General features: G+C 54.3%; 1 protein-coding gene across 2 annotated transcripts; it reads right to left on the bottom strand.

The window, feature by feature from the left end:
• Window positions 1-5,673: 5,673 nt before the first annotated feature.
• On the bottom strand, window positions 5,674-10,884 carry CLDN19 (claudin 19). Of its 2 annotated transcripts, XM_017873202.1 has the most exons (5): window positions 10,477-10,884; window positions 9,060-9,224; window positions 8,868-8,952; window positions 6,555-6,707; window positions 5,674-5,812 (listed from the first exon to the last, which is right to left on the bottom strand). In XM_017873202.1, exons 1-5 carry the CDS (start codon window positions 10,697-10,699, stop codon window positions 5,764-5,766), a joined length of 675 nt encoding a protein of 224 aa, XP_017728691.1. In that variant the 5' UTR covers window positions 10,700-10,884; the 3' UTR covers window positions 5,674-5,763. The 2 variants fall into 2 exon arrangements, with proteins under 2 accessions (XP_017728691.1, XP_017728690.1); XM_017873201.1 differs by lacking the exon at window positions 8,868-8,952 and having other exon boundaries at window positions 5,674-6,707.
• Between the last annotated feature and the right edge of the window lie 6,386 nt (window positions 10,885-17,270).

Here is a 17,270-nt window from a genome sequence, read left to right as displayed (position 1 = left end):
TCAAGAATCTGAGGCAGGAAAATTGCTTGAACCTGGGAGGCGGAGGTTGCGGTGAGCTGAGATCACGCGATTATACTCCAGCCTGGTCAACGAGAGTGAAACTCCGTCTAAAAAATAAAGGATATGTCTGCTATCTTTTGTCACTATAAAGTCATGATTTTTACTTATTTGTTAATAAGTTATTCATATAGTCATTTTACTCTAAGGTAGAACTTTTTCTTTTCCCCCACTTATTCAAATTGGTAAGGACTAGTAGATTCTTATTTGTATCCAGTGAGTTGAAACCCATTGTTCATTATTATTATTTATTTTGATGCTCAAATTGTCCCAGATAAAGCAAGTGGGACCACCTTTAATCCAGCTTCTGGATCCTTTAGACATATTATCATCATTCTTGAGCACTTTTTGCTTCTGGAATACCAAGATGCTCCAAGTTTCTTTTGTACTTTCTCTACTCCAGTTCTGAAATCAGTCATTTTTCCTTGGAGCCTGATAACTTTTAGTGGAGAATGGTATTCAGAAACCAAGATATGGCTTGGTGGCTTAGGTGTGCCCATTGCTACTGGGATATCATTACTGCTAGGCCTTCCTAGGGGGTACGGCTCATAGATATATGCATGTATATGCATCACACGTGCGCGCGCGCACACACACACACACCCTTGTATTTATTTCAATATGTAGCTACATATATTAAAAACCACAAGTTCATCCAGATACCCCCAATTTGAATCCAACACCACAGAATTTACTCTAGTTTTCCCCCTTTCCATCTTTGGAAGACTGGCTCCCATTTTCTTCAGTATATTTACATATTTGTTTAATCCCCTTATATGTAACTAATCTCCAGCCATGCCAGCCAATCACTCCTCAGCGTTGTGGTGACCTCATGGGCCACCATGTGGATGAGAGGGAGAGGAAAAGCTCCTGAGGCTTTGACTTGGTGATTCCATAGGATCCTTGTCAGCTCTTTGACGCTTTGAAGAATTTTTTACACTTCACCCATTTTTAGTTGTTTTCAACGGGAGGGTCGGCCAGAATGAAATTGCCTGCAGTATTTTCATAAGTTGAACAAAATCTATTTTTATGTGTTTGATGAGAAGAAAAAATTGGAAAGTACTACTTTGGGTGTTGCCTGTCTTCATTTGAAATTTTGCCTGTATCTATTTTGTTTTGTTTTGTTTTGTTTTGAGACAGAGTCTCGCTCTGTCACCCAGGCTGGAATGCAATGTCATGATCTCAGCTAACTGCAACCTCCGCCTCCCAGGTTCCAACAATTCTCCTGCCTCAGCCTTCCGAGCAGCTGGGATTATAGCCACCTGCCAACACACCTGGCTAATTTTCGTATTTTCAATAGAGACGAGGTTTCACTACGTTGGCCAGGCTGGTCTCAAACTCCTGACCTCAGGTGATCCGCCCGCCTTGGCCTCCCAAAGTGCTGGGATTACAAGTGCACACCACCACACCTGGCTAACTTTTGTTTTTTAAATAAATGTTTTTAAATTTTAAATAACTGAAACAGGGTTGTTGCACAGGCTAGTCTCAAACTTCTGGCCTCAAACAATCCTCTTATCTCGGCCTCCCAAAGTACTGGGATTACAGGTGTGAGCCACCACACCTGGCCTGGATCATGCTTAGTTGTAGCTCCTCATAATTTGCCAGCTTTAGACAAAAATCATAAAATGAACCACTTTCAATATACCTAATATGCAAAGGATGGAGGAAAACAGGATAGGGTCCATTGAAATTCTCCCCTCAAAAAGAAGAAGCACCACACAGCTCTCACCAGCTGCATCAGTGTTTCTCAAACTTCACTGTGTCTCAGTCACCTGGAGATCTTGTTAAAACGCCACGTCTGAGTCACGGGCTCTGGGGCAGGGCCTGCAAATCTGCATTTCTAATGTTTCCAGGTGATGCGTTGCTGCCATCTGAGGACTGTGCTTTGAGTAGCAAATCTCTGGAGTGTCCATCATGCTTACTCCCCTGGTCAGGAGGATTCTATTACGTGATAAAACCAGCAAACCTTAAAGGTATTTTTAAACTTTTTTTTTTTAATTTACGAACATACACAAGGAGAACCCCTAAGCACCACTGGGATTCACCAATCTTATTTTATAACTTTCGCTGCCTCTGAACTTTTTCTTTGTTATTTGAAAGCAAATGCAACCATTATATCATTTCAGCATGTACCTCTACCAGATAAGAATATAAGAAACAAAAAAAAAAAAAACGGTATCATTATCACACAAGACTAACAATACTTGTAACACAAAATTAACAATAACTCCTTGATAATGGTTTTTTTTTTTTTTGAGACGGAGTCTCGCTCTGTTGCCCAGGCTGGAGTGCAGTGGTGCGATCTCAGCTCACTGCAAGCTCCGCCTCCTGGGTTTACGCCATTCTCCAGCCTCAGCCTCCCGAGTAGCTGGGACTACAGGCGCCTGCCACCACACCCAGCTAAGTTTTTGTATTTTTAGTAGAGACGGGGTTTCACCGTGTTAGCCAGGATGGTCTCGATCTCCGGACCTCATGATCCGCCCACCTCATCCTCCCAAAGTGCTGGGATTACAGGCGTGAGCCACCGCACCCGGCAGTAACTCCTTCATAATCTAATAGTCAGTCCATACGCTGTATTCTCAGCTGCACGGTTTTTGAGCCTCTTCCCAAGCAGTAGCTGATTTTCCTGGTCAGCTCCTCCAGGGGCTCAGGTTCACTCCTTTTTGCTGAACACCTTATGTTGCTGTGCTCCTTGGCCCTGGGGCTGAGTACATGGGTGTATTCATCCTACAACCGTATTTTATGGCCTGCCAATTTCCTTCTGGAGGTGGGGGGACTCTGTTTGCTAGTACACAGTGCTCTAGAATAAGGCAAAGGCTTTAGAATCATGCCTTTTGAGTCTGAGCCCTACCTTCATGGGTCTCTCCCCAGTCCTGTAGCCTTATGGTTAGGACAGTAAACAACAGCCTGGACATGAAGCCTGGATTATCGGTCCTGCCTCCGGTTGGCAGCTCAGGTGGCCTTGTAGATATGGGAGTGGGTTTGCTTCAGGAGAAGCCTGTGGGACCAGGCATCTCAAAGTCTTTTAGCTTCAAATTCCTCTAGTTTTTTCCCAGATATCTTCCTATTGCCAGGATCTCACTACATTTTAAATCAGCGTATTAATTGGTTGTTCAATTCAGCGAGATGTGTGGTTCTCTGACCCTCTGCCTCTCCAATCCCTGGCTATAGGCAGAAAGAGCTTCCCCTAACAAAGGAACAGACTGAAGCTTGTTCCTACTCTGCCGTCAGGCACCCCTGCAGCGCCCCACCGCCCCCCGCCACTTGCATGTATCTTGTCTCTCTTGCAGTCTGTCCCTGAAACCCACAAGAAGGAGCCAGCACACTCTATCCCAGCATTCTCCATTGGACACTGAAGCTCAAGAGAGAATGACGTGTGGTTTCCCGGCCAGCTGCTTCATGACCAAATAGCAAGGATTGCCCAACGCCCACCCTAGAATAGGAGGATGATCCCATCCCTGCTCCGCTGGCACCTTATAACAGGACTCCGCAAGGCTGCGCTGAGTTTCCAGGTTCCAAATCCTGTTAGGCAGGGCTCTTCTGGCTGTGTGGGACAGGATTCAAACTCAATGTTTTTTCAGCCAAAAGGGGAATTGATTGGAAAGATGTAGGCATGTCACAGAAGAGCCTGGTATCGGGAAAGGCAGTGGTGAGCTGGGGCTTCCTCTACCCATCTCTTTTTTTTTCTTTTTCTTTTTTTTTCTTTTGAGATGGAGTCTCGCTCTGTCGCCCAGGCTGGAGTGCAGTGGCGTGATCTCGGCTCACTGCAACCTCCACCTCCTGAGTTCAAGTGATTTTCCTGCCTTAGCCTCCCAAGTAGCTGAGATTACAGGTGCCCACCACCACAGCCAGCTAATTTTTGTATTTTTAGTAGAGACAAGGTTTCACCATGTCAGCCAGGCTGGTCTCGAACTCCTGACCTCAGGTATCTACCCACCTTGGCATCCCAAAGTGCTGGGATTACAAGCGTGAGCCACCGTGCCTGGACTCCATCTCTTTTCTTACGGGTTCTTTTCTCCCTCTGCAGGCCTCACAGAGTCACCTGGGCTTGAGGCCTCATAGAGGAGCCCTCAGTGCTGACCACACACTACAGTCCCCTGAGGAGCTACCTGACCTCTGATGGCAGGTCCACCCAGACCAATGAAGTCAGAGTGTCTGGGTTGGAGCCTGGGCATTGCCCCCAGGTGACTCGAATGTGCACGCAGGGTTGGGAACCATTGCACAATAGCTTCAGGCACCCAGAGGAAAAACTCTTGCAGTTCTCATTCATGGTTGGGGGGCAGGACTCTGGGGAGCCTATTTAGGTTCAGGTGGCCACACCCTCTGACCAGAGGCTGGACAAGCCCCTGTGGTGCCCCGGTGGATGTGCAGGGCCAGCCAGGCCAGGCACCGAGGGGTCAGTCCCCCAGCAGCTTCCTGCCATTTGTGTCATTCCTCCCGCCCCTGCCCTCGACTGCAGTGTACATGGCAGTCATCTCATCCCACTTGGTTTCCATCACTTTCCCTCTCAGAGTCAAGCTCGAAGGAGAAGCCGAGCTGCGTTCTTGAGATCTGGGGACTTGGTGGGAGATGTGGTCACAAGGCAGGTGGTGGAGGAGGCCAGAATGGGGCTGGCCAAGGAAGGTGCATAGCAGGGAAGGGGAGGTTTTGTGGTGGATGCTCTCCCCAGAAGCCTGCTATGCAGTGGTCAAAGAGACTTGGATACACCGGAGAGGGTTTGGGGTGGGAGAGGTCTGAGCATGAGGGGCGGGGCTGGCACGCTTCGGTTTGGGGAGATGTAGGACAAGGGACTCTGGCCTTGGGACTGACCTGGGCTGGTTTCCCTACATTCCTCTCCGGCCCTTCCCCCTCTATACTAAAGGGGGATGGTACCTGGAGTTCAAGACCAAAAGCCCTTCTAACTCTGACAGTACTGCTGGGTGCAGCAAGCAGTTCCAGCCACAGTCTCTGGGCAGCCTCAGGCTGTCCCCTCCCCTCTCTGATTCTAGGAAAAGACCTTGGACCTCAGCTGGATGCTGGGGATCAGGAGAGGAGGAATGGTAGGTGTGGAAACAAGGGGCAGGATTCGGGGTGAGCAGAGCTGGGAGCTGCAGACCTTGCTCAGGACAGTCCTGATGCCGGCAAGCTCCTAACGCCCTCCCCGCATTCCCTTTTCTACATAGGGAGCTCCTACACTGTGTTCCCTCACCTATCTCTGATCCCCAGCATCCAGCTGGAGGGCCTTCCAGAAACTGTCCCTTCCCTTAGGAGGTCTTTGGAGCACAATAACAGGGGCAGGGTTTACTACCTTGGGGCCTCTTTCCACACCAGGGGCTCCCTGACCCAGGGGCCTGCTCCCAGAGCTGGGCCAGGCCTCAGGGGCAGCCTCCAGGAGTGGGTGGGGTCCCCATCAAGGAGGACCTTGAGCCAAGGCCAAGGCCAGGCTTGGGAGGGGGTTCCCTAGACAGGGGGTAGGAGCCCTGAATTATCTCCTGCTCAGCCTTGGATATGCTGTGTAACCCACCCTGGACCTCTGTCTCCTCATCTTTCTGCCCAAGAGCCCCAGGGGTCAGCACTGACCATTCTGACCCAGGCCCCATCCAAGTCACGCCGAGGACAGACTGAATGACACCATGATTGGGGCTGGATGTTCACTTCTCTTTCCAAAAAATATGAAACACAGAGTCTAGGTATGGCAGGGGACAGAGCCTGGCTGGGGACTGGACATTACACACCCAGGGGGCCCTTGGCGGAGGCGGGCAATTTAACAACTGGTCTGAAAGTCAAAAGAGAGAGAGCTCGTTAGTGGAGTGAGCTGTGGGGTCGGGGACAGGGGCTGTGCATTCAGGCCCGGACATGGGTACTGGCCAGCATGGCGAGACCTTGGCCCTCACAGCAGCCCTGCATGGGGCCCACTCCCGGGGGCGGGGGCGCCATGGTCCGACCTAGCCATCTGTGTGGGTGGCCCCCAGCCCTGGGTGCACTGGAAGAACCTGAGACCTAAACTCAGACTCTCCCTGTCCTCGTGTGAACGTTCAGCATCCCGGCACTGCCCTTGTGGGGTTGCTATGAAGAGCCCATGGGACTGGGGAGGGTGAAGGTTTCTGCTCACCCCAAGGACGTGGGTACTAAGGTACTTCTTGGCCACTGCTGTAACTCCAGAGCCCAGCACATAGTAGACACCCACGCAGCTCTTCAGTGAGTAAACAGCCGGGCTGGTGCCTGAGGGCCTGTCTCCGGGGATGCATGCTGGTGCCCACCAGGCTGTGCAGACAGGACCGTGCCTGGACCTGCATCTGTGTGTGTGCCTGGGGGCTGGGTCCTGCCTCTGGTCTCTCTGAGGATCTGGGTCTCAGATTGCAAGGCGGGTGCTTGCATTGAGGACAAGCTACTCAGAGCACCTATGGCCCATCCTATTCCCCAGTGGCCCTGCCCAGGGTGCTGCGAGGCTGGCTGGATGCTGGACGAGGGGGCCACCGGGTGGGGGGCTGGCCAGGGCAGGAGGAGCTCAGACGTACTCTCGGGCAGCAGCAGAGGGTCCAGGCCGATAGGGCTGCGGGCTGCTGTTGGGTCTCTCTGGCTCCGGGCACGTGCAGCAGAGGAAGGAGCCCCCCAGCACGGCCAGGCCAGCTGAGGCCCAGCCCACAAACAGGGCTGGGCCAAATTCATACCTGCAAGGGGTAGGGAGAATGGCATCAGGTGCGGCTGCTGCCTCAGGTTGTTCCCAGTCCCTGCCCTGGCAGAGGAAGGGCAGAGTGTGTGGAGCTGGAGGCTGGAGCTGCACGACCTCTTCCATATGTCCAGATAAACTGAGGTGAATGCTCTTCCTTTCTCCCTCCCGCCAGCCCAGAAGATCAACACCACACAGGGTGACCCGGCCCCAGGTGGGCGTGAAGGCTAGAGGCTTGGCCTCCAGCTCCTGCTCTGGGCAATCTTGGGCTCATTTCCTGGTCTGGCCAGTGGAGGGGGCATGGGAGGGCCTGAGAGGTCTGCACGGGAGGAGTGGGGCAATCCCTGCCATCTTTTTTCCCAGTCACGGTCTGGCCCACAGAACTCCCAGCCAGGACTGCTCCCGCTGCCCTCTGGAGAAGGCCAGACCTTTCCACCTGGCACTCTGGGCTCTCCACACCCAGGCCCTGCTGGCCAGTCCAGCCCCGCTCCTAGGTCTCACTGCCTTAGTGCCTTTGCACAAGGCACCCCCTCCTGGGGCACCAAGCCTCCCAGCCCGCCACTCCTGTGCCTCCCCAGTTCCTTCTCTGCCTTCAGAGCCCAGTTCAGATGCCTCCTCCTCATGGGGTGTTTCCTTGACATCCTCTGTGTTCACACTGCCCCTTGCGTGACTCCACTGCCATGCTTTCTTCAGGAGGCCTCAGCCCCTTGCTTGTCTGGCCCCCTGGGAAGCCCCTTGAGGGCAGACAGAGCCATTAGTATCCCCAGGACCCAGCACAGGGCCTGGCAGCCCGAGTGGCATCGGGGACTGTTGAAGGGATCGGGGGCTGAGTCCTATCCTGACATGCCTAAGCTGGACCTTGCTTGGCAGATTTTGTGGCTGCAGCTGCCGCCCAGGGAACAAACCTTGTACCTGAGATCTCCTCCCTCCCCTCCCCTCCCCTCTCCACATCTCTGCCTCCTCCAGGGATCCCTCCCGATTGCAACAGCCCAGGCATCTTTTCTCATCCTCTCTCCACTCCAAGGCCCAAAGTCCATTGGGATGTCTAGGTTTGAGACTGTTCCATTCTCTGCTCCTGGCTAGGTTGAGAAGTGAAGGAGGAGCCAAGGTGGGCCCAGGCCCTTTGCAGAGCACCCCCTTCTGTTTCCATGCCCACAGCCTTACAAGTCCTGGTTATCTCCTGAATATCAGCCTGCTTTCTACTGCTCCCTCCCTGGCGCCCCAAACCCTCTGCTCAGACCTTTGGGACAGCCGCCTTCCTGGTGTCACTCCCTCCCCACCATTCTGCACATCACAGCCAGAGGGACTGCCGCTGCCTCCACTCGGATGAGGAACAAAATCTTCCTATGGTTGCAAGGCCCTCCACGATCTGCCTTTATTCTCAAGTTTCTTCCTGGCCTAGAATAACTGTTGCCTCCTGCAGGAAGTCATCTCAGCCCTGCTGCCACCAGCAGAAATGCCACACCCTCACCTGCGTCTTGCTGGATACGGACAACCATGCGTGAACTGGTGCTCAGTTTCTAGCCCCATTTTACAGAGCAGGAAACTAGGCACAGAAAGATTAAGTAACTTGCCCAGGTGACACAGTACATGCAAAGCTGGGTTGATTGATTGATCGTTTGATTTTTTTGAGACAGAATCTCGCTCCGTCACTCACACTGGAGTGCAGTGGCATGATCTCGGCTCACTGCAACTTTCGCCTCCCAGGTTCAAGCTATTCTCCTGCCTCCTCTGCCTCCCAAGTAGCTGAGATTACAGGTGCCCGCCACCACGCCCAGATAATTTTTGTATTTTTAGTAGAGATGGGGTTTCACCATGTTGGCCAGGCTGGTCTTGAACTCCTGACCTCAGGTGATCCACCTACCTTGGCCTCCCAAAGTGCTGGGATTATAGGCGTGAGCCACTGCACCCAGCCAGAGGTGGGATTGAAACCCAGAGCCAGGGCACTTAGGTCCTTAGAGAGTCCTTGCTGCACCTGGGGGCCCATCAAAGGCTTCCCGCCCCACAGAGGGCCCCACCACACTACTCCTGGCGCCCCCCTTTAAAGCTTCTTGGACAGCAGCTGGACCCTGTCCTCCAATTCCCCCGCCAGGTGATCCAGTGGACAAAGGTCAGTGGTCCCAGAGGAGGTGAAGCAAAAGACCCAAGCCCTGGCACCCACCTGGCATTGACAGGTGTGCTTGGGTTGAAGAACTCCTGGGTCACCAGGGTGGCATACCACGAGACGGCAGTCAAAGTGCAGAGGCCTAAGGACAAAGCAGAGGGGCACTCAGCTCTGCTGTGGTCCCCCGAGGCCACTGGGGCTGGGGCTGCCTGCCATGGCTGTGATTGTGGAGGAGTGAGGGGCACTTACCTGCCAGGATGAAGAGGGCTCCCCCAGCGATGGCGACACGGCCCTTGGCAGTGGGGTTGCTGTCTCCCACCCGTGTGCACTTCATGCCAACTACGCTGAGGACCATGGCCACGAAGCCCAGGAGCACGGCCATTACCATCAGGGCCCGCGCTGATTGGATGTGACCTAGGGTGGGCAGGGTGACGCTGAGTCGGGCTGGCGGGGATGGGGGTTGGGTTGGTGCCTGGGATTGGTGGGAGGGGCCCAGCTTGACAGAGGCTTGAGCAGGAGCTGGCCTGCGGGTCAGACCACCTGCTGGCAGGTGCAGGATAGTGAGGAGTGACAGCCTGTGTCAGGAGGACAGGGTGTGGGGGTGAGAGTCCGCTCACCCTTGCAGGCTTTTCTGGTGGTATGATTCACTCTGCTGTTGCTTTCTGGCCTGGGGACTCCCTCTTGGGCTAGACCCATCCTCCCAAGCAGCTGAGGGCAGCTCCAGGGTCCCCTCAGATTTGGTAGAGGGAAGAGCTGGGGGCATCCAAGGCCCAGCTCAACTCAGCCTGAGCCCCGCAGCAACCCCTCCCCAGCAGCCATTCAGACAACGGTCACTTTCCCCTCCGCCCATGGCAGCTGGAAGCTTGCCTCTTCATGGGTGCGTGGGTCCGGCTTGGGCCCTGGGGGGCGTTCAGGAGACCTGGGTCCCTCAGCGAGGCTAGACGACCTGCCTGAACTGACCAGCCTGAACTGGCACAATGGGGCTGGTTGATGGCTGCTCTGCTCCCAGCTCCCATGGGGAGCAGATTGCCCCAGGGGGTCCTGGGCAGATTGCAGGTGGGTCACCTCCACCCCAGAGTTAGAGCTTCGGCGGTGCCTGTCAGGCTCAACTCCACACCCCAGAAGGAGAGGGACTGCATGCAGATGCACCTGTCGGTGCATGCATGTGCACGTGCGTGTGTGTTTGTGTGCCTGCGTGTGCATGTGTGTTTGCATGCGTGTGCATGCACCCATATGCTGGCACACAGGCCTGGGAGCAGGACTGGGGAGCAGGTGTGCATTGTACAGTGTGTGTCTGTCTGTTGAGTGTGGGGAGAAGTGGGTGAAGGGTCTTAACTGAGCCTTTCAGAGTGCCACAGGTATTAGTATTCCCCTTTGGAGACGAGAACATCACAATGGGAAGAGGTTTGGTGACTGGTTCAAAGTTACAGTGACAGAGCAGAAATCTGGAGCCACAGCTGCCAGACCCTAGAGCCCTCCCCTCCTGCAGGGCAGCAGGCTGGCCTGGACTGTCGATGGGCACAGGGCAGTAGTGGGGAATTGTAGAGTGGGGGCTGGAGGATGGAGCCCAGTGTAGACAGCAGACTGTGAGGAAAGCTTGCTCCAGACCCCTCTGCTGTTCCCACCTCCCACCTCCCACCTCCCACCCTGCTGGCCTCAGGCCTACCGTCCAGGGCGAGCAGGGAGTCGTAGAGCTTGCACTGCACTTGCCCGGTACTCTGGGAGGCGCAGGACATCCAGAGCCCTTCATAGAGGCCCACAGCGGTGATGATGGCGTCGCCTGCGTAGGAAGACTGCTTCCACTGCGGCAGGGCTGTGCTAGCAATGATGCCTACCCAGCCACCCAGGGCCAAGAAGTAGCCCAGGAGCTGGAGGCCTGAGTTGGCCATGGCCTGGGGGAGGGGACCGAGGGTCCCGGGACTCAGAGCTGGGCCAGGGTCCCAGCAGGGGCTGTGGTCATGGCCAGGTGGGAGGAGCAACTGGGCAGGGGGAGCAGTGAGAAGGAGGGTCAGAGGCAGAGAAGGAGAGGTGGCGGGGCGGCAGCGGCTGGAGCAAAGGCAGTGGCTCTGGACTCCAGAATGCAGGGGGAGGCCCAGGGGTTGGAAAAGGCCAGGGCCCGCCCACAGCAGCCGCCTAAGCTAGAGCAGGGTCCCCAGCAAAGCTCATGCCCAGCCCCCTGGGGGCGGAGGGCCGGCCCATGGCCCAGGTGGTGTCCCTGCCCCGCCCCCTTCCCCAGGGATAGGGAAGGGAGGGGCTGAGAGGAATGACCCAGCTGCCCTCAGGGCCTTTCCTCCCAGGGAAACCCCTTTAGGAACCTGATTCGGGTGCCCTAAAATTCAGATAATCGCTCACCCAAACACCAGCCCTGGGAGGATGGGCTTCGCTCTTGCAAGGCTGATGTAACCCTTGGGGTTTTCTGCCCTTTGACTTTAGGACAGAAGGGAAAGGGATGCCAGTTTGCAGCAGGTAAAACTAGAGTTAGACGTCAAGGATAACTTTTTGGCAGGGGCTCTGAAGCTAGATGTGGGGAGGCTGAGTTAGGGGTGGGGTGTTGGGAAGAGGGGTCATGGGTACCTGGGAGCTGTGTGTGCCAAAAATCAGGGAGGCCAGACCAGGAAATAAGTACTGTGGGGTCTTTTTGAGATCTGAGGGGGACAGAAAAGGGGCCCTATCAAGGCTGGGCCAGTGCTGGCTGCCGGCCAGCAAGGGGCCTGGTGGGGAGCTGGGGAGACAGCCCCGACCTTCTGGCATCAGCCTGAAGGAAGGCGGATTGCTCAGCCCCTTAATCCCCTTGCTGGCTGGCTTAGTAGCTCCCGCTGAGACTGGAACACTGGGCCCTGGCCCCCAGCTCTAGAGCAGCCTGGTGCGGAGCAGTAGCCTCTGCACATTCCTGGGGTTCAGGCTGCCCCCTCCGAGCACCCCCACCTCCCTCTTCTCTCTCCCAGTCTCTCGGTCCTCAGGAGTAGGGGAATGTTTAACTCTCTTCCACCTCATTAGCAATCCCCTCACGTTCAATCGGGCCCCACTGCGGCGTGGGTGCAGGAGGAATGTCACAACCCTGCTCCCACTCCTGCCAGCCCCCGGCCGCCCCCTCCGTCCCCAATAGCCCACCCACCTTTCCTGGACTGCATTGCGGGAAGGCAGGGTCCTGCTGCAGACCCCTGCTGGCTTCCTCCCCCACAGCCCAGCCCCCCTCTGAAGGGACAAGTCCCCGGCCTGCTCCCTCGCATTCTTCACGTGGCTATGCAAACGAGAGGGTGCCAGGCGCTGAGCAGACAATGGCAGCCCTGTGTGCCCGCCCAGGGCGTAGGCCTCTGGTATGGCCTGCAGCTCTGGCCAGAGCTGGGGGAGTGGTCTGCCGTCTGAGGGTCAAGGGTGGGCACTGCTTGGCCTGTGGTGGGCCACACTGGGACCCTCTGAGGCTCTCTGTGCTGGGAGAGTCAGAGCCACGTGGATTCAAGCACACACAGACCTGCTTCCTGCATGACCTGCGGGTCCGAAAGAGCAAATGGGGTCTAGGACAGTGGCAGAGAAGTAAGTCCTGAGCTCAAATTCCTCTGCCACAATGACAAGACAGTAGGATCGAGGGGAGCTTCCTCCATCCTGCTGGGGCAGCAATGGGCACCCTGCGACCAGTGCATTAATTTAAGCATGCAGGCCACTGTTGCAGGCAGCAGGCCTCCTAACAGTAAGGAGACCACGGCAGAAGGAGGTGATAGACCCCCAGCTAGGAAGCAGCAGGAAGAGTTTTCCACTTGAAACTGTGTGGTGCTTGCCCCCCGGTCTCTCTCCCACACTCCTCCCTTTTTGAGGGAGGCACCAGGTCCAGATTGAAGGGGGCCACGGGCAGTGACAAGATGCTCCCCAGGGGTGACCTGAATGACTGTGGTGCCTCAGGGTCCTCACTCTAGATGGGAGGTTTGCTGCATGGAGTTGTGGTGGTCCGTTAAGGTAAGCGATGTCTGGGGAGGGCAGGGGCCTGGTGCTGGGTAGCTGTTCCACATATGCTTCTCCAAAGGCGAAGCCCTCCTTCTCCCCACGCTGGGCCGTGGCCCCTTTTCCCTGCCATCTGCAGGAGTGCTCTCTGTAGGGAAGATCCAGGGGTCATTCTGGTTTCAGGAGGACCTGGGTCAGGAGCCCAGAGGCCAGTTGGAAACACGCCTCAGAGACCACGGGCTGCGGCCCCCTCCACTGACAATTTGAGAGCCAAAGAGGGGAAGGGAGCCGCGGTCCACAGGGCCCCAGAGCCAGCAGGAGGCCTGCATGCTCCTCCATCCTGGGCGTTCCCAGAGCCTCTTCGTGATCCAGAACAGGGCTCTCCTCTTCCTCTGAAGCGCTTCTGTTTATCCCTTCTCTTTGTTATTTGAGGCTTTGAGTCTCTCCTACCCTGATGGCCTCCCCTCACTCTTGGTCCAAAGTCTTCTGGAATTCAGATTCTGCTTCTGGAGTGGCACTCCGTAACCTGGCACAGCTTCTCCATCTAGGGCACCTACCACTCCTGGTGCCCCCCTTGCAGTCCAATGACTCCCAGGCATGCGGGGAGAACAGGAAGGCTCAGGGACCCAGCCCAGCCTCCATTAAGAGCTCACTGAAACTGCCCTGGGGTGGCACACCACACTGTGCTTTCACTCAGGCTACGAGAAGCCTACGGTTCTAGCTTTACCCCGCCACTGAAAAGCTATGTGACAGCCAAGTCCTCAGCTTCCCTGGACCTGGTTTCTCCACTGAAAAGTAGGGATAATAACATTTGCCCTGTCTGATGCATGAGGGAGTTTACAAGGATCAGATTTTGATAGGTGAGAAATGCCATTTGAAAGCATAAAACGCCTGCAGAACTGTGGCTAAAGTTCTGTTCCAAAAAGACTCCCCGCACAGTCTGCCCCTCCAGCCTTCGCACCCTGGGAGTGGGCAGACTGCCTGTGGCTGAAGACCCACTGCCACTTCCTCTGCAACAGTGCCTGACTGACAGCCGGCCTTGCTAGGTATGCGGCGATCACTGACTGATTGGTATGAGGATTCAATGTTTTTACCTCCCTCCCTGTGAAAAATCGGAGACCTTTCCACCGCCCTCTCTCACTGCCAGTTAGGAGGGTCTGATTCAGTCTTTAGCAATCTAGCACCTTCTCTGCAATCATCATTTGAAATTTTGGAGTTCTTATCACCCTCCCAACTCACAGTCTGAGATTCCCGGAACTATAAGCTTGGAATGGAGACTACTTGCCTCAGGGCACACAGCTAGAAAGCAATACAGCCAGCTGTGTGGCCACCCCCAACGATTCTGCCTGCCCAGGCATGGCTAAGCATCCTGATCTGCAATCCCATCATACTCTTGGCATCTTTTCATTCGCAGCACTTAGCACATCATTTGCCTCCTTCCTGAGGTCCCTGAGCACCTTGAGACTGTGTTAGCAGACACATTTTTGTGTTCCACCCTCTCGCCCCGGCCCAGTGCCTCTGTGACACATGTGGCTGTCCCATTTGCCTTATCTCCTGTGCTAACCACACTGAGTACAGGATCTATCTCTTGATGACCCTCCTGAGAGCTCTGCTAGATGCCTGGGGCACCAGAGACTAGTGGCGTCTTCCATATCTGAATCTTCACCGAGTTTGAGGAGTTGCTTCTCATCCCCTCCAACCCTCCCATGGGCTCTCTCCTTTCTTCTCGCCCTTGCACGTGCGTTACTAAACACAGACCTAAATCACAGTCGCATCTCAGCCAGGCTGCCATCACCCCATGCTTCCAGGAGGACTCGCCCCACTCTAATTATATACACTTCTCTTGGGCCTGCTGCCTTGAAAACATCTGGCCTTTTGTGAGCTCAGTTAAGAGGCTGCTGCCTGTATCTGGTTAGCATAAGTTGAAACTGTAAAGGTCATCTGCCTTGATGTGGAAACTTCTGGAAAACCAGAATCAGGCTGATGTAGTCTCCTGTAATGTTGATGTCTACCATGGGCTAAGTGTCGTGCTGGTTGCTTCGTGAGCATTCCCTTGCTCAACCATCCTGGGAAGGACTGTGATTCCATTTCGCTGGTGAGGAAACACATGCAGGTTCCCTAACTTGCTGGAGGTCATACAACTCCACGTGGTGGAAGTGGGGGTGTCACCCAGCTCAGTGTGTGAGTAGAGTTCATGCTCTTTGCACTAATGTGGTCTTCTCTGTATGCCGAGTGAGTCACCCAAATAGGACAGCGGGGATCAACCATGATAAAAGGAGGAGTGACTATTTTGACTGGATCATTCCCATCAGCCAACTAACACGCAGTGCTATCTCCCAGCTCAAAAAATAATCGTTTCCTAAAAAACAATTTTTCTTTTTTAATAGAGATACGGTTTTCCTGTGTTGCCAAGGCTGGTCTTGAACTCCTGGGCTTAAGTGATCCTCCTGACTTGGCCTCCCAACGTGTTGGGATTACAAGCGTGCATCACTGTGCTCAGCCCAATAATCTTTTTTTTTTTATTGGAACTTTTGTTTTTGTTCGTATTTATTTATTTGAGATGGAGTTTCATGCTTGTTGCCCAGGCTGGAGTGCAGTGGCACAATCTTGGCTTACTGCAACCTCCGCCTCCTGGGTTCAAGTGATTATCTCACCTCAGTCACTCCAGTAGCTGGGATTACAGACACCTGCCACCACACCCAGCTAATTTTTGTATTTTTAGTAGAGACGGGGTTTTGCCATATTGGCCAGTCTGGTCTCAAACTCCTGACCTCGCGTGATCCACCCACCTTGGCCTCCCAAAGTTCTGGTACAGGCGTGAGCCACCGTGCCTGGCTGTTCTTTTTTTTTTTTTTTTTTTTTTTTTGTGAGATGGAGTCTCGCTCTGGCGCCCAGGCTGGAGTACAATGGCGTGATCTTGGCTCACTGCAACCTCCACTTCCCAAGTTTAAGCGATTCTCCTGCCTCAGCCTCCCAAGTAGCTGGGATTACAGGCACCTACCATGAAGCCCAGCTAATTTTTGTATTTTTAGTAGAGACAGGTTTCACCATGTTGGCCAGGCTGGTTTCGACCTACTGACCTTGGGTGATCCACCTGCCTCAGCCTCCCAAAGTGCTGGGATTACAGGCACCTACCATGAAGCCCAGCTAATTTTTGTATTTTTAGTAGAGACAGGTTTCACCATGTTGGCCAGGCTGGTTTCGACCTGCTGACCTTGGGTGATCCACCTGCCTCAGCCTCCCAAAGTGCTGGGATTACAGGCGTGAGCCACCACGACCAGCCTTGTTCTTTCTTTGAGGCATGGTCTGGTTCTGTCACTCTGACTAGAGTACAGTGGAGCAGGCTTGACCTCCTGGGCTTGTGATCCTCCTACCTCAGCCTCCTTAGTAGTTGGGACCACAGGTGTGCATCACCATGCCTGGCTTTTAAACATTTTTTTAGAGGCAGGGTCACCCTATGTTGACCAGGCTGGTCTTGAACTTCTGAGCTCAAGTGATCCACCTGCCTTGGCCTCCCAAACTGCTGGGATTATAGGCGTGAACTACTGAGCCTGGCCTGGCTGCTTCTTGATGCCTTTTCTCACACCTCACATCCAATCCATCAGCAATGCCTGTTGGCTCTGCTTTAAAAATAGGCCCCAGACAATCCACCACTCTCCTTTTTATTTGTCTTTAGAGCTGGGATCTTGCTTTTTTGCGCAGGCTGGAGTGCAGTGGGGCGATCACAGCTCACTGCAGCCTCGAACTTTCAGGCTCAAGCGATCCTCCTGCCTCAGCCTCCTGAGTAGCTGGGACTACAGGCGCATGACACCTCTCCTGGCTAATGTCACTACACTCTTTCTTGCCCAATCTACACGGCCACATTGACTTCCTTGTTTTTCCTCCACCTTGGGCCCTGACTTGTTTTATTTTCTACCTCAAAGGGTTACACACACACACACACACACACACACACACTTTACATGTGTTATCTGTCTCTCCTACAAAATACAAGCTGTATGAAGGTGGGGACTTGTTTTGTTCAATACCATGTTCCCAGGACCAGGCACTTAGCTGGTGCTCAGTAAATATATATTGGTTGATGGAAGAAGTGAACACTCAGGTGCAGGTTCCTACACTCAATGCCCTGTAGCATCTCAAGCACAGTAAAAGCTCTGGACCTAGTACCAGGGATGTAGCCAGAGGAGCTAAGTCTCCATTTCCAGTGTTTCCTAGAGTGTGTCGTTCTGCAGAGGGAGGCTGAGATACAGGACACTGAGGACAGACAGCAGAGCACGAAGCATGTGGCTGACATGGGGGCGACGTGCCAGGGCACTGCTGACCGCTGCTCCCTGCCAGAAGAGGATTAACCATAATCCCAACCATTCACCCAGAGCTTTACCGTTTACAAGTGTTGTCACATCTGATACTGCATCTGGGCCATACAGCTGCCCCAGAAGGTGAGCAGAGGGAGGACTATGATCCCCATTATACAGATGACAACCCTGAGGTGCTGAAGGTTAAGTGTCTGGCCTGTGGCTGCAC

This window comes from Rhinopithecus bieti, unplaced genomic scaffold (genome assembly GCF_001698545.2).
Source record: "Rhinopithecus bieti isolate Rb0 unplaced genomic scaffold, ASM169854v2 scaffold_6907, whole genome shotgun sequence".
NCBI lineage: Eukaryota > Metazoa > Chordata > Mammalia > Primates > Cercopithecidae > Rhinopithecus > Rhinopithecus bieti.
Note: the sequence above shows the minus strand (reverse complement) of the source record. Positions and strands in the feature narration are given on the sequence as shown.

Bases quoted from the DNA above. Each gene is read 5' to 3' on its own strand.
- CLDN19 (XM_017873201.1), bottom strand. From the start codon at position 10,699: ATGGCCAACTCAGGCCTCCAGCTCCTGGGCTACTTCTTGGCCCTGGGT. The intron at 9,225-10,476 runs GTAGGCCTGAGG...TGCCCACCCTAG, and splicing joins CTCCCTGCTCGCCCTGGACG to GTCACATCCAATCAGCGCGG. The intron at 6,708-9,059 runs GTAAGTGCCCCT...TACCCCTTGCAG, and splicing joins AGCCCTCTTCATCCTGGCAG to GTATGAATTTGGCCCAGCCC.